Source organism: Ptychodera flava, chromosome 17 (assembly GCF_041260155.1).
Source record: "Ptychodera flava strain L36383 chromosome 17, AS_Pfla_20210202, whole genome shotgun sequence".
Classification (NCBI taxonomy): Eukaryota; Metazoa; Hemichordata; class Enteropneusta; family Ptychoderidae; genus Ptychodera; species Ptychodera flava.
The window spans coordinates 24809317-24827229 of record NC_091944.1 but is presented as its reverse complement, the minus strand read 5'-3'; the positions used below and the strand labels follow the sequence as shown (position 1 = coordinate 24827229).

The following is a 17913-nucleotide window of genomic DNA, read 5'->3' as shown; positions in this document are numbered from 1 at the left end:
ATAGACTGCCAAGTTACCCAACAGAATTCCATGTGAGAGTAGATGCAGTCTTCGTCATCCTAAATCCTTACTGGCATCCTCAGTCGCGTACAGTGTGATTTCATCTATTTCTTGTGGTAGTTTTGAACTGTTAGTTTTTTTTGCTATAAATGACAGTGACTGAATTTGCCTATTTTTGTGTAAGGCTTCACCTTACAAAAACTCGCAATAATTTACTCGGTCTTTGTAATATGATTGACCAAAAGTATATAAGTTATATTTACCTGAGGATTTCAATTAGTCCGAATTAATGAGTGTGCAAGATATATATGTGTCATGACGTGTTTCTTGGCCTGTTGTTTGTTTTTACATGTTCAAAAAATTATACGCAACCTTATCACTCATTTTATTGAAAACGATGAGGGGACAACTGAACAGCATCTCGGAAGATTTAACTTATAATTATTATTTTTCGTCTTCATATCATTTTCATTATTTAATCATCTCCAGACAGCCAATCATCGACATAATAGCCCATATATAGAGTACTTAATTGGCTGAATATGGTTAAAATCTGCCATTCAGCTATGATCTTCCAGCCGCAACACATCGGACGTCAGAACTCAGCGACTCGGAGATGACAATATCCTACCTTGTTTTTTTTGTTTTTTTTTGAAAAAGATAAATTTATTTCAACATAGTCACAAATAAAACAAATCTACATAACTGTGAATGCTCTAAAATTACAATGCGTCTTGTGTGAAAAAACAAATAATTAGCTGTTTGATTACAAAGATCATCATATGAATGCATTCAGGATGCATTCTTCTCCTTCCAGTCATATCCTACCATCATCCTTCGCATTGCAATTGCGCCACCTAGCGCCTGTCAGAGCTGCTCAGATCAAAGTTCAGTCGAGTTCGTGGAATTCAACCTCAGTTGAGAAATGGCGCCTCGTCGAGGGTGGTGACGGATTGCATGACGCTCCACCAAAGGGAAAGTTACCGGGTCCATGAGCTTGGTTGTTTAATTTTAAGGTATGTATTGTAATGAACACAGATTATGCAACGTAATGACACCTCGCTTGATTCAATTCAACGAGTAATGCGCAGGTGTGTGGTTCTCAAGTTCCCGGAAGTAATGAGACCGTTTCGGTCCAGAGTGACGCGGCGAGTGCAGTGCAAGAGGACTTCCATAAAATTGCCTCAGGTGGCGAATTAAATCGGAGTTTATATCATGATGCTGTTATACGAATCCATTTTAAAGAGCATGGTGATAAGTTTTCAAAATTCAGCGTTTCTGGCTTAGCTCTACCAACCGTGGCAAGGTTCCTTTTGGCTTCGTCCGATACGAGCGTGGTTAATATTTAACCGTGAACAACATATTTTTTACATAGGCTATACAGTCATTGTTGGTAGGGTGGCATGCATACAGCCAGTGTATTAGCCCTCAGGCCACGCGAGCGACACTCCAGCACTCAAGCGATGAATGTAATACTTGTTAAAATATAGAAGCATGGAGCTAGAAACGGATGACAGAAGTTACTCGTAATTGCACGATGAATAATCATCCTGCCAGGCACGGTCACTCCACTCCTGACATTGCATTGCTCTCACCATTGAGGTACCACAGTACGTCTGTGTTCTCACTGAACAATCTTTGCAAATGCTGACAAGCGAACATATTTCACCTGTTGAACTTCCGAACCATCATCATAATCATCATCATGCACACACAAGTGGGCAGGCGTTCTCTCATTCTCAATCATGGGGGTAGCACATACGTGTGTGTGCTACGTTCAAGAGAGAGAGAGAGAGAGACAGATAGACAGACAGACAGACATAGAGACAGACAGACAGACAGTGGCAAACATTTACACAAATAGTCAGACAAAGACAGACACAGACAGACACACAGAGATAAAACAATGTGATGAAATTATGAACGATAAAATTGCACTGTTGAATGCAAGAAAAGCAGAGCAGTATATTCTTGACCGTAGAGTGACGTCAGTAGGTGAAACGCGTACGAGCGAGGTGAATTAGAGATCAGACGATACAGAAAAGCGAATGATACAGAAATTGTGTTGAAAAAAGCAGAACTAAAAGTTATGTCATTTATGTATATTGAAACTTTGAATATTTGTTTGATGGTTGAAAAATCTGAACTTCAATTATTTGTTTTCACGGCGCTGTGACGCAAAAATGATGTAAGAACCCGCAAGTACTCGGATGGCCCATGGTCGAGAATACTTCTAAAAAAATCTTCAAATTAGTACAAAGGAAAAAAAAGGAAATATGCCAAGCTTGTGGAATTTGTCGTCCAGTTTATAAGTTCAAGTACAAACAGAATTTTTTGTGAATTTAATTTTGATCACTTTTTATCTTACCAGGATTGATATTTGCATTTCGTCAGTGTCAAATGTTAAAATTGCCGAACAGCGTTCACTTTATTCTTGGGTGAAAATTTATATCATTAGGAGAAATACAAATGCCATGTACATGCATGTGCAATTTAAGGTGCAGACAAACATTAAGGCATTTTTAAAGATATTTTTCTTTCAAAATTTGAGTCGCTGCCATGTGCCACCCTTTTACCTGGGTGAAACTGTCAATACAATTTAGTATTCAGAAATGCTTAAGATATTATCAGAAATGGATTTTTTGCAATTACATTTCTTGCCTTCGTGAGTATGCTTTCAGTAGCTTTGCTTTTGGAACCAAATCTCCATTCAGTGAAGTTAGGAGGTATCATCTACTATGTATATCTTTGTTTCTAAAACTAAGTCTCCTGCTGTATTCCAAAATCATGCCAAAATGCATATGGAAATAAATGTAAATATTAAAGTCATAGATAACATACATACAGTCGGAATATGAAAAAAGTGCAAAAGAGAAAGCATACCAGCAAATCTGATTGTGAATTTTGTTCTTTTGCAGTGAGCTTTTACGTACTACAGAGTAAAAATGGTGTCTGGAGCTCTGATAGTGAGTGAGAAGTGGGGGCCATTGACAGATGGCGATGTCACGTCTGCAGTGCGACTTCTGACGCATCAAATGCGCATAATTGGCCTCGAGGCTCACTGCACCGCGATCAAAGTCAACAGCATGGAGCAAGAAGAAGCCAATCAGCTGGGCGTGACGCTGCATCTGCCGAACCCCGTCGGTCGGCTGCGACTTCGCGAGCCCCACCCAGACTGGCTTCTCATGCACAACTTGTACTTTCCGAATCTCGGTGGCCAGGAGAACATCAAGGTCATCTTCGGATTCGGCATGACAACGTGCGATGCCGCGGTGAAAATTCGCAAAGATCTCTACCCTCAGGCGAAGTTGTACATAGTTAATCTCTGGCCCACTGACTCTTTGAAGCCCAGCTACCTCAGATGTGGCCGCGAGGAGTTCATCAGCCGTGCAGAGCACACCTTTCGAGACTGCTTCGAAGCTAACGCCGTCATATCAATCGGTTTCAACACGTACATGTACCACTGTAGGCAGTACCAAGGAAGCGATGAGATCGTCTCAAAGCATTTTCAAGTTCCGCCATTGCCCGATGATCGGTACTTTTCACTGTCGCGTCCAGACTTTGAGCCTGAAATAGAGTCGTACCAAGTCCTGTCGCTGTTTGAAGACCACTACATCAGGGAGACACAAGTTGTCACCAGTTTCGCCGACGTCGTTTTCGCCCTCAAGTCACAAACGAACACCCCCATGACATGGAGGATGGTCGGGGTACCCAGTGGGCTGGAGAAACAACTCAAGGAGTACCTGACCCCCGAGCAGCAGGAAGTCTTTGAGACTACACCACCCCTGCCCATGGAAGCCCTCGATGAAGAAATGAAGAACGCAAACCTAATATTTGTGCCAAAAGCGGCCGTCAACTCTCGCAGCCTGGCGCTCAACAGCATGGCGTACGGCGTGCCGTGCATGGTACCCGCGGAGTCAGACATTCACGTGATTCTCAACCAACACATGCGAAACATTGAGAAGTTCATGGTTGACGAAATGACGGACCTCGCTTCCGTGAGGAACAAAATTCGGGACTATATCCAGAGATCGTACAATCCACGGTACAGAGCCTCAGAGGTCAGACGATTCCTGCATAATTCGGCCCACCAAACCAAACAGGACATGAAGAAGGGGTTCCAGAGACTTATTCGACCAGATCGTCTTTTAGGTAAAGTAGTAAACGCTGTCATATGAATAAATTATGTAGTCATTAGGGAAGGTGGAGGGGCACCTGAAAATTATTCATATTCATAATTTTAACAATATCAGCACTGCTCTTCATATGGGATCTAATACATTTTCTAAGATGTAAGTGTGCTTTCTTAATGCCTCACATGACGTTCCACATTTAAGTATTTATGTCACAAACAAATAATTGTAACATGATATTTAGAATTACCTGCAGATTTGAAGGTGGTTGGGCACCCTGTGAAGATTGGTTGTGCCTAGCAAAAATCATTGTGCAACATGTTTATTTTCATATTCGTTACGACAATTGTCTGGTGACAACATATTTGTTTCAATAGTGAAATTTTAATATCGGCATTACATACTGCTTGCAGCCATGCAAACATATACTGTATCCATCCTCCTACAGGTACATGTATCTGCAGTGGCATAGATGTATAACGTTTAGGGCGGGCACGGTGAATTCATTCTGTGTGCTTTTGTTTATTAGTTACTGACAGCCCTTCTGCAGAATCGGTGTGTCTCATTCACTGTTCTGTATTGAACGTCGGTACATGTACAACAGTACACAACCTAAACATCTTGTCTCATTTCCAAAATGGTAGTGAATGCTTACAGGCAAACAGCTGTGGAAATATCTCAGAAAAATTGCAAACTTTGTACACTGCTAAATGTGGCCATGACTGAACTACATGATGCGTGATACCCCTGTCATTGTCATATTTATGCAAATCAGAACTTAATTCATGTGTATGTACATTGTTTTGTGCTCCTATATGAATTACATTTTAACGTAGCTTTTTCCACACAAACCATTGGAATACAAATGTAGTGCGACAAATCTGTATTTTAGAATTAAGGGTATCAACACATTCTTTCATCTGTGTTGACGTTTCCACTTTCATCCGTTCCAACAGGAATTCGTCTGACGCGCACGGAGGCTGCCAGCCTGTCTATCAAACTGAAAGATCCCTTCAGCAACAGATTCTTCAGGTACAAACTCAAGGCCATCAGGAAACCCTGTAAGTACATGAATAATGTAAACAAGGCATCAATAAACAAAGTCTCCATAGTACACGTATAACAATAATAGTATGCCCCTCAGAACTCAGCGAATATTCCAAGGGCAAGGGTGTGTGCTTATACTGAAAGATCTGTGACTCAAAGACGCTCCCTACATCCTCTGAGCGTAGAGAGCACCCTCAAACAATGGATCTTCCAGTCTAAGGTATGCTGTACTTCTATGAATGAATAGTAATTTTTAAGAGTGAAATTTCTCAGCTTTGAGCAGAAGTTGAGACTTTGGAGGGTGAAACTATTTAACCTGTCCACCCCTATTTTCCTGCAAACAGGTCCATATTCACCATTGATAGCCATTGGTTTGGACTAGACCATGGTGAAATAACGGCGCATCACAACTCACAAACATTATGTCACACTACTCGATTGCCATGTTATCCTATGCATTAGTTTGTGTCTTTGTATCTCATCTCCAAATCCACGTTTTTTCTCCATCTCATCTGAACCTCGCACAGATGAAACCACCGTTCACCTCAGCATCAAGAGCGGCATCCCGGCGCCTCGCAAAGGAATGGACAAAGTGGACGACGACCTCTTCGGCCAGGATCGGCCCGAGTTTCAGAAGTGCCTGGAGAGATTGGCCGGCGTCCACGGGAAGATGAAAGCCAAGTACTTTGACCGCCTGACCACTCGCTTCATCATGGAGGCAACCACCATCGAGGCGCTGGACGCGCTGTGGAAAGCTTACGAGGAGAAAAAGCTGTGCGAGATCATGGATGAGATTCTGCTGACCTATGACATCATGGAGGAGATTGGAGCCATGTACCTGAAGCTGGAAGTGTCGCTGGATATGCAAGAGTATGAACAATGTCGTAAAGAGCTGATGTTCGAAAAAGGTGCGTAAAAATTGTTTACTCTGATTTTGATGACAGAAATATCATAAAAAAATGCATTTGTTGTTCAAATATTGAAGAATTTTTCAAGTTGACCAGCCATTACTCACACATGTACTACTAATTCATAAATTTAACTCACATCAAGATAAAAATATGTCTCCTTGAAGTACAAGCCTACCCATCTGAAATCAGATGAAATTTCTCCCGTGTCAAATACATATAATATGTACATGTACATATGCCACCAAATTCAAGTACAGGGTACAATATTCTCAGTGCCTTGACAATATATCTACTTGTGTGTGCACATTTGATGGACAATTGCTGACACCGGCCCAAATTTTGCCAGCACTCTTGTTTGAAATCTAAATGCTCCTTTTCTTTTGTCTTGAGAATACTGGATCAGTTAAGGAATTGTGCAAGCTATTATAGAAGCCAGAGATATCAGAAAGAAAATTCCCATGTGTTTTTATGGGAGATTGCACTCCTCAAAATGCAATCTTTCATTGCAGCATACACAGTGTAAAACACTACCCCTTCCCCTGAAATAATTGGACAATCTATTTGATGAGTTTTTCAGTCATTCTGGATACATCATTATTGCAAATCATCATACTTGTACATAAAGGGTTTTGGCTAAAGGCTGTGTCACCCCTTGGTCCATTGAGATTGTTTTCCCACATATAACTCATGCATTTACTTCAACAACAGCTAACTTCTGAACACTTCAGCATCCATATGGCAAACAATGCATGTTTTATTCTGCATATGATGGGCCTTCAAAAGACATTATATCTGAATTCCCAAAGGGGGTTGTCACTCATCCAGGCCCATGGACCATTGCAGTTATGTATGGAAATTAACCAGTGTATTAATGACCGTTGTCTGAGTATACATAGCTGGTGATATTAAATCATTATCAGTGGAAAATATTGATGCATTTCAGATCTTACATAATATACTCATCTAGGGGAAAAGGTAAGGGTCCTTCTCAAAAACAGATTTTGGAAACTGATATATTGACTTCAGGCAATCCCTATGGTATAATCACTTGTCATTATACATGCTTGATGAAATATTTCAATTCCTGATATTTCTATCTGTTTCATCATTACCCTTCAGTGTCACGGTGGAAGTTTGAACGCCGCCGCAGCACGTCAGACATGGACAAAGTCGTCATTCCACGGGACGACCGATACCGATGGTACTACCGCGAGGACGAGAAGAAGAAGTTGCAGTCGTCCAGGTCTCTGACCGATGTGTATCTAATGTCGGCCAAGAGGAACGCGAGGCTGGCGCAGCTCACGTTTGAAGAGGAGCTGGAGATGATGAAGCACCCGATCCCCGACAAGGAGCACAACGTCTACAACATGATCCGGCAGAAGCTGATCGAGGACAACCAACGCCTGCACCGAGAGCTGCGAGAGTTGCGGCAGACCGAGAAGGAGCTGGAAGAGAAAGGGCGCGAAATCGACATAGAGATCGAGGAGATCAAGAAGAACATCGACAAACAGCGCGCGGAGCACAAGAAGAAGGAAACCAAACTCCGGAAGGAGATCGCCGAGCTGAAGAAGGAGAAAGAAGAGTACGAGCGGCTGGAGCAGGAGAACGCCCGTCTCCAGGAGGAAGTGGAGATTCGGACGCGGGAGATCAAGGAGATGGAGGAGAGCAATGAAGACAGGCAGAAGCAGATTGATGACCTGAGGGCCAGACTGAAGCAGAAGTCTGAAGAACTTGAACGGGAGTTCCAGGAGAGGGCATCGCAGCAACGTGAGTATCATTCTTGATTGCCGTAAAATGTTAGTTCTTTATTACATGTACATGCCTCGAGGTGAATGCAAATCAGTGCATTGATTTGAATAGGAACATCTTGGATGTTAGCGGGCCGGTGAACGATGTACTGACCGGTTTCCATGGTTACCCGGGCCAGTGAAGTCTTTCGATATTTTTGTCGTCAAAGTAGACGCTTAACGCAAAATGTAAAATATCCATGCGCCCACTGCTATTTTGACTTTCGTTAAAATCTGTTTGATGCTGTCGATAATGGTGACATTGTTTGAAAATGCCCTGCATGTAACTAAATGTCATATAGCATTAACTGTGAAGAGGCATGTAATAAAAATATTATTGCCTGAATACATGGGTTTATGTGACCTCGCAGCAGGAGACAATTTGCCCTCCTGGCGTTGGGCAAATTGTTACCTGCTCTCGGGCACGTAAACCCATGTATTCAGGCAATAATATATAATGTTGCCACTCAGTAAATGCTCTTTGAAGAGTATGATTTCCTATAAAAAAAACATCCAAACCAAATGCACAATGCCATTTAAACTTTAAGCTTAATATATGTAGACTAGGAACTGATTTGTTAATGATGGTCGCATCAACTCTGATGCTGTTGTGGTATATTTCTTACCAAGGAAAGAAAGGGAAATATGCAAAAAATAATAAAAACCATCGCCTGAATGACATGTATATAGCTTCTACTCCTGAAAAATTGGACGAATAAATTTAAATTTTAACCATTATTTTGATTTCCCACCATTTTTAAAAACTGGTAATATTACAAAGAAAACAATGCATATGATGTCCAAGTGGAAAACAGTCAGCACTATGCATTATATTGGACTACTCTGTTGTTTCTGTGAAGATTCCAATGCATATATGCACGACGTACAGTGTTTTTGCTTTATTTGCATGAGGGCGCCATTTTATGTTTGGGCAAACGTCTATTATTTATCTTGCCCAAAATTGCACATGCAGTCCCAGTTGACGGTTTATTCTACTTGTATAAACACCCCTCAATGAGTACATTCCCACGAACTTGTTTTAGTTTGGAAGTAAAATCACAAAAATAATGCTAAAAGATACAGCTATTGGGCCTTTAAGGTAATACGTAACTCAAAACTGAAAGTTTTTAACTTCCTCTTTCATAAAGAAGAATAACTATCGGAGTCACCGCATAATTATCAGGGGTCACCACATAACTTTTGGCTCTTATAAAACAAATGTACCCCAGTATACTGAGTGTTAGAATCAAAATGTGGCCTACAGTATATCAATTCTATGGGGGAAACATAAAATTTTGGATGACAGTGGAAACACCAGTGACTCCAACAAGTTTCAAAATGAAGTCAAACAATCAGCAGACCAGTAAAACATTGTAAATATTTGAGTCTGAATAGTGGCCCTCAAGGTGGGGGGTGGGGGGCATTCAACCAAAAATAGCATATTTAATAGCTTTCCACGTTTCTGTTTGACAGCATAAACAATTTATACTTTAGATGATATGAGGACATAAAGTTGCAAATAGCATTCACAGATATTGACTTCATTTGATGCCAAAATTTACAGGGAGTTACAGTTTAACATTTTGTTACACTGAATAGCTGAATATTCCCAACAAAAATAAACATCAACATCTTTCTCTGCAGTGAATATTAAACATACCAATAATTTGTATGACCATTACTTCCCTTAAACTAGAGTCCTTCCCCACTTTCCCTCAACTTTTTTTTTGTGTCGTGAAACTTCTCTAAGAAAACATGTACGTTAATGTAAAGTAACGGTTGGAAATTCTTTCTTTGCTGTCTAACAGTATGTATGTACACGAGTCCTGTCACTAGCATTTTAAATTACAATTCTGTATTTATCTACATTAGCACCAGAACTCCGGCCAGCACCTATCCCCAAATTTTGATGAAATCTCAAATCGAGATGATATTAGGGCAAGGTGCCACACAATTACATGCAATTCAGGCCAACAACACTTTTGGATATAGTCTTCCCTGAGATGTGAAATCAAGAAGATTCATTCTGCTTTCATTATTACTGTCCGTGTTAAGTATGGTGTTGTCCATGGGTTTTCCTGTTTTTTCATCGGTTTTAAAATATGAGCATTTACCAAGATCACCCAGTACATGTAGGTGCATAAACTGCATAGTAAACATTTGATAGGGGCCAGATTTTTGTCCCCAAGGCGCGTTCTATTTTACTATACATGCATAAATCAAGATCTATAGTTGCAGTAAGATCTATATGTGTCAACTGGTAGCACACTGCATTACCCTACTAGTAAACTTGTTGAGGTTGTCAGTCACGGAAACAAGGGTTTTGATGGATACAGAAGAAAAATTACTACAGCAGTGTGAATGGACATGTATTTTTCCTTGTTGCGTGTTTTTGATGTTCAAATTTTCAATTTTCTGTCCCCTTTCTTACACGACCAGATGAACCACCAATGCAGGAGTGAGAAAGTTTGGAGACGAAGGCTCCGAGCAAGACCAATTCAGGGGTCCCAGTGGCGTCGCCATCAACTACAACCAAGAGGTGGTGATAGCTGACTATCACAACAACAGATTACAGATCATCGCTGGGAGGGGATATGAATGCAGACACGTCATTCAGCCAGATTTGCCGCAGCCAATGACGCCCCGCGATGTTGTGGTGACAGAGGACGGGCGTTACTTCATCAGCGACGACACCAACAAGCAGATAGTGGTATGCCAGGAAGACAACACAGTTCTCACTACCTTTGGCCAAAGCGAGAACCTAGATCCCCACGGTATAGCCCTGACTAGGGACGACCACCTCCTTGTCGCCGATCCAACCAAACACTGTATCAGGAAGTACACGCTCGATGGGCAGCATGTTAGAGACATCGGAAAACAGGGAAGTGGGGAAGGCGAGTTCGAGTCGCCCAAGTCGGTCGCCGTCAACAGCTCCAATCACATCATCGTGTCTGATGTGAAGAATAGACGCATCCAAATCCTGACGGAAGATGGCCTGTTCTTGTATAAGGCGAATGGTAACAACGAAGCCGGGTCGTCACAAAGCAGCAAAGAGAGAATGGATCCCTACGGCGTGGCGGTGGATCAAGATGACAAAATCTACGCGGTTGATTATGCAAACAACATCGTCAAGCTCTACGAGCGCGACGGCACGTTCATCGAGAACCTCGGTTGGTATCAGCTGATCAAGCCGTCGTTCGTGGCACTCAGTCATGAGATTTCGAATCCAGAAATGCCCACCATGATCGTCTCAGAGTTTGAACGCAACAATTACAAAGTCTTCCTCCTGTAAGCCCAGAGGTATGGTATGACTGAGATGAGAGCCAAGTTCAAAGTGGTGTATTTGATACAGACCCCTGAGCAAATTGAAGCATCACCATGCACGTAGCCAACATTTCTGACCCTCCCCTTCTCATCAAGCGACAACTACTATACCCATTGTAGGTTGAGCAATTACACAGGAGTTTGGGAAAGAATGATATATGTAAGTTCACGGCAGTGAAAAATGGTAGAATTTAGATTATGAAATATAGGATGGGGTCATGCTTAAAGGGCAGGTACCTGTATTTTTGGTGATTTTTTCACTATTTTCTTATTTTGCATGTTGATGGTAGTTCTCATTCAACTCCACAAATCATACTGAAATGCCTACTATTTAGCTTATTTTCAGACAGGCTCTATTCAACAGTGTCTATACATCAAGAATGCAAATTTATTACTGTTTACATTTTAAGGTAGTATGCGCCTCAAAAGTGAAACACTTAAACTTTGCTCAAACTTTTCTGAGTGAAACTTCCAGCCATTTTCTTACCAAATCAACAATAAAAATCAGGGGTCACCTTGCAAAGTTTGGAACTAGCGAAACAACTTGCCCAACATTTTGCAATATTTGAAATTCAAAATGGCCGCCATTCCTGTGTTAACTCTATGGGAGAAAATTAAATTTTGGATTTTTGAAAAACTAAGACGGTGAAAGTTCTTCTTTCTCCAAGAGCTTTTAAATGAACTGCCACAAGTGGTAGATCAGAGAAGAGTTGTGGAATTTTTAGAGTCTGACTATCTGTTCACGAGGTTCGTTCTACCTTAATACTAATCTGGAACAGAATTCACTGGTCAACAACAATGCAGTCTACACCTACAGAGGCTGAGTTGACAAGCTCATCACTGTATGTCAACATGCCTTTGGGAGTAGAACAAGCAACTGCCGTTGACGTTAAAAACAAAAAGAGTACAGAAAATCATTGAAAGTTACTGATACCTGCCTTAAAATAATTAATAGCACACAAATGTTTTTGTCTGTTCATGTATTTGTAAAATCAGTGATTAGTGTCAAGGACTGGCCCCAACATCCCCTATGTGAAAAAATGTTTTACAACAAACAACAAAGAAAAAAAATTCCAAAAGTACATGCTCTAATCAGTGTTCATCGAGTATTCTCTTGAAAGGAAGCTAAAGTGACATTTACTCAAAATCTATGCCTCTTTTGTCCTTGTGATGGTTGTTTTTCCCAAAAATACATATAACTGCCGAAAATACAGGCAAGGAGTGTAAATAAAATATTCTGAGAATCTCATCCAGCCAGTGAAAAATTGATCTCGCAAATAATGAATAGACCACGAAAAAATCCTAGACCATGTAGTAGCCATGTTTTAGCCGCGGCCTGTCATGGTGTCCTCTAAAAGGAGAAAGTATATCCAGTAATTAAAACGTGAGTTTATTCATGAGACATAGAGGCTTCCTGAAATGACCTACAAATCCAGTCTTCACTAATGTTTGGAAAAGCTTCTGCTCCTTATCGTTTTGAACTTGGCTGTCATCTCAGTTGAAAGGTCAACAAACTGTCAATGTTGAAGAAGTGTGTTTAATCAGCAGGACGTCTTGCCACGTCTTGGAAGATTTTGGCCAATATGGTTGGCTGAATATCATTGTCCTTATTGAATCGTTTCCAAACAGCCAATCAGCTCCTGAGTAGCCTTACTATCAGACTCCCTAAGTTGCTGTAAATAATTAAAATCTACCGGTCAGCTCTGACCTCCCAAGCAGCTGTACATCAGCATGAACTTGACCTTGTGATATGTTTATTTTGGGATGGGTAATCTTATCAATGTTGTGTCTGTTTTAGGGTTACAAAAAGTCAGCTCCCAGAGATAAATTTTTCTTTATTAGGGTAGAGGTTGTAAAAACAATAATACCTAAGAAATTATTGTGAAATGTGTGAAGTATATTTATCAGGAATCAAGTACCTTGTATGTGATATAAATATAGGTACATGTATGTAGCTGTAATGGCCTGTGGTGTAACCTTTTCTTTCTTTTTCTACAGTATTCATGTTTCTAATGTCAACTAAAATTTCTTGCTGTGCTCCCCAAATCATGTCCATACACTAAATATTTAGCTTGTCAACACAGCGTCTTCACATATGGAAACCACTGTTATTGTTTTCAGTTTGCTATTGTTATTGCGGTCCCTGAACTCACTTGTCTAAAATAACGATGCAGTCTTCCCATATGTACAGGCTTGAGTTGACAAGCTGAATACTGTGTAACTCAACATGCTTTGGGGTGCTGGTCAAAGAAAGAGCTGTTGATGTTTTGAAAACAACAAAAATAATGAAGAAACATTAAAAAAATTACAGCTAAATGTACCGGCACTTTAGGTATTCATAGCTGACAATTGTGTGGTTTATCAATACATGAATATGTAATATTTCATTGTTGATGGGGAATGGAATGGGCACCCAAGACATTGCAAGTCAGTGGTGCTTGTTTGGTGGTACTTACAATATTTTCATACAGTATCATAGGGTCAGTAGATTTAACTTTTGATAATTTTTTTCGGTATTTTTGTTTTAAATGTCATCGACAAATTCATGTTCTACTGCCCAAAGCATGTTTAGATACACAGTATTCAACAACAGTACATTCTACACTGTGAGATGCTGTGTTGGGGGGATGGGGGGTGGCGGTGGGGGTGGGGTAGAACAAGAACTTACAAGTGACATATTCAACAAAAATTTGTGAACAAATCATTGAAAGTTACAGCTGCTTGCCCTGTAGCTCTTTTGCCACCCCAGATCCCCGTGTAGAGGTCCAACTCTACCATAGAAGACAATGGGATTGGGCTAAACCACGGTGGTGAAAGGGGTGAGCAAAGTGTTTTTGTATTGCATGTATAGATGAAAGAATTGTGCAAAGAAAATTTCAGAAATCCTTGATTTTCTCTCAGACTTAAGAAATCCAGTGTGTGAGAGATCTTTCTTATCGTGGAGATGAAATATCGTATTATTATTTTTCGTATTTTACTATTTGTATGCTGCTCAGTATTTACTAGAGAAATAGAGAAATTTTTGTGAATTGTTAAAGACAGCTTAGTTGAGTAGGTAAAACTGTGCGTTATTGAAATAGACATTTCATGACCCTAACGTGACCTTACATCCTGGTAATTTTAACACCGGTGTGTGGTATTCAAAATTCAACATTCAGATGGTTGATTCATACCAGCAAAATTTTGAGGATGTATGGCCATGTAGCGGTCATGAGAAAACCAATTGCAAGTTCATCAAAATTAGAAGATTTTCATTATTATTGTCAACTTTTTCTTTTTAAGCATCATGCTTGTGTGTGACTTTTTTCAGCTGAATATAAGCGGCATCTTTTTTTTTTGAAATCCATGTTATCTAATTTGGAGTTCATGTACTCAGAGAAGTTGTCTGTTGTTTAGTACTAGTATTTCTTCCTCGTATTTAGTCAAAGTCCGGTATTAGTATAGCAGTTTGTCTCTATGACTGTCACATTTGTGTGGAATTTGATTATTTTAGCTTCTGAATGAGCGTTGACAAGATCTGTGGGCCAAGATGCAGAATCACTGAACTCCTTTGTCCCAAACCGTTCACCTGCGACTTCCTCTGTCGCAGCACCATAGTCTCTTGTAAGCTCCAAGTCTAAGCACACATAAGCAGACTCACCAGCCATCCACCAGCATACATACCGTATATCATCTGCATGGGCAAGTCAATAACCCTTTCACCATAATGGTTTGGTCCAAACCAATTGTTACCCATGGCAATTGTGGACCTGTTTACAGAGACTTGGGGTGAACAGGTTAAAATATCATTCTTTGATCAGGCACAGCCATCCTGCGTGTCATTCGCTGTCAGCAGAGCAGAGAAATATAATCCATCCTCGAGCCATTGTTGGCTTTTTCCTGCATTTGCCACTTCAGCTATGTCTAAGTATAGTGCTGTCCATGGTCAGAGTTACTTGTTTGATCATGTTTTTGTGCTTTTAAGAGATGCAAAACAATTTCTGGTGAAAATCAGATTGCACAACTATTCTGCAATGAAGTTAATTTGTTGCCAAAGGCAAAAGCCAAGAGTGGTTTCATAACTTTCAGTTCTTTTACTAATACATGGTGTTGTATATGCACAGGGACACATGTGCTGGCTATGTGTAAGGTCGCGTAGACTTGGAGCCCACATATGACTTATTAGCACCGATAGAATTGTTTCGGTAGCAAAAGGATGGACAACTAGCAATCTAAAATACTGTACTTCAAAGTTTAGGCAGCAAAGAGCCCTGGGATTTGTTCACTCATTCAGCGTTTGTGAGCTTCAGTCCCACAATGCACCAATCATGGGATGGAGTTACTATATTCTTGCTTCATAAACATTGTAAACATTTAAAAGCCTTACTGCAGTGTTTTGTGTTGCCACATTTTCATTTTGTTTTCCACTTTAAACAACACATATTTTATCAGTTGATTGTCTGTATAAAATCGAACATTTCAATGTTGTAACTTTTTCCAAAAGTTAGAGTAGTTCAAGTGCTGTTTGTTTATCAAGAGAAACTTTTTCTGCTGCAACAGGGCCCAAGTGCCCGCCAATTGTTTTAAAACTAAATTTTTCTCCTGTGAATCTCGCCTGTAATATTTTACACAAATTAATTCTCCAGATTTTATTTGAAATTGATGTGTAAAAATATCAACCTGTCCATTTTCCTTGCCTATTTGTTGTTATTTCTTCTCTCTTTAAAAAATATTGTGTACTGTGGATTAGTGAGACAATTCACATTTGTATCCAATCTATTTCTTGACCATAGCGAGAAAGAATGTTGGAATGTACACATGTTTTCAAAGCATGTTTCCAGATCCCCATGGATTATTTATGACATTCTGTTTTAAAAATTTAAATGCCTGGCCTGTCTTCTCATATTTTAACTATCATATGTTGCTTACAATATCTGCTGAAAAGCTGTATGCATAAATTATCCTTAATTTTTTTTAATGATATTTGGCTAAACTTTTAACGGATGCAAAGTCATCAGTGTAAAGATGAAAGAAGCATTTGATGGGTTTTGGCAAAATAGAAAGCAAAACAAAAAATAAGGACTTGGGATGGAAAAGGGGCACAATTTGTGAAATTTGTCAGCTATAAAACTAAGCTGCTTTGAATGATTTTAGGCACGCTGTTAAATGACAACATATTTTTGATAGAGATTTTAGAAACTTTTTCTCTCGTAGGCTACATTTTTGAGCACAAAAATATGGTCGAAATTTTTGATGTTTCATAAAATCATTTATTAGTGCATGAGTGGTATGTTATTTCGATATCCGTTATAATCATTTGGGTGAGCAATTTCTTCAAAGAGCTGATGTTTACAGAGTGATTTTAAAATCTTAATGTCAGTGAGTTTCAAATATATAAAGGTGAAAAATCATGACAACCAAAAACCATGCCAATGAAATGATTTTTCACTGGCAAGACCATTGCTCTATGAACGCCAAATCTTTGGATCCTACATATTTTTAATCCTATACAGTTCATTTAAGTTGTCCTATCAAATTGGGACTTCAAAATGTCAAACATATGGACCTAAAATGATGTCCAACACATGGACCCAAAGTGTAATTTCATATCTACATTAGGGAGGAGCTACTGTTTTTAAAATATCTAACATACAGCTTTACAGCTTATTTTGAGATTTTCTATCAAAGTTGAAACTAAAATGTCAAACATACGGACCTGAAAGTGTGACGGGCAGACCTATAGCATGTAGGGTGTAAAATATCTAAAATTAATAATTTACAGGTCATTTTAGAGTGTCCATTTAGGTCAGACCAGACAGTGTAACGTGTGCAGATCTAAATTGTGTAGGGTTGAGTCTACCGTGAGAAGTGTAAAATGTTGGACGTCTTGGTGAGAAAATGAGAAAACAGAGATTTCTTTTGCTATAGATAATTTCAGTTTCTAGTACTATACGTCATCCAATCAGAATGTGGTGTCATGTCAATTATCACAGCTGTATGTATCTATACTTCAGATTTTGATCATTCTAGCCCTGATTGCACCGATAAATACTGTATCGTCTATACATCTCCTTTGTATGCAAGTGACTGAAAAATGACTTGAACGAATCTGTAGAAAACTTTACAAATTGCTTTGAACTCTTAACTCATGAGAAATGTAATCATTATTATTTTTTTAGATTTTCCTCAAAGATTTTTTTTTTACAGGTCAGACCTGTGAGAACTTTTAAATGCTGCTCTTGAACTCTTCTACCATGATAATGACTGTGAGTGTGGTTGATAATTCATCAAGTGTAATCCAGCGTTTGATATTTTTCTGTCTTTTATTACGTATGTAGTCAGGATATTAGCTCTGTTCACATTACTTGACATTCAGAAAAAACCGTGATCATAGATATAATTTTTTTACAGTCAAAACATTCACTATTTTAATCTTTATCTCACTACTGTTTTCACATTTTAGACACATATGCAGGTATATAAAATTTAATCACTTTTCCGTTCATTGAAAATGAAGATGGATGTTAAAATTCTTTCAAAGACAGTCTAGTCTGAGGCAATCGATAAGTAGGGTAGAATTTGACGGAGTAAAACTCTTGTTTTTGATTCATATGGATATCGCTTTGTTTATGTCGTTCTTTTGATTTTTCAAAAAAAAATATGATTGTTGATCTGATGATAATCATGATATATACTTGGAGAAATAAAAAAATGTGAATCAAATTTATTAAA

The 17913-nt window shown here is 39.4% G+C and overlaps 1 protein-coding gene across 1 annotated transcript; it reads left to right on the top strand.

Moving 5' to 3' along the window:
• Positions 1–876: 876 nt before the first annotated feature.
• LOC139115855 (uncharacterized) lies at positions 877–17913 on the top strand. The gene is made up of 6 exons (XM_070678249.1): positions 877–1016; positions 2919–4152; positions 5090–5194; positions 5708–6088; positions 7211–7858; positions 10318–17913. Exons 2-6 carry the CDS (start codon positions 2946–2948, stop codon positions 10338–10340), a joined length of 2364 nt encoding a protein of 787 aa, XP_070534350.1. The 5' UTR covers positions 877–1016; positions 2919–2945; the 3' UTR covers positions 10341–17913.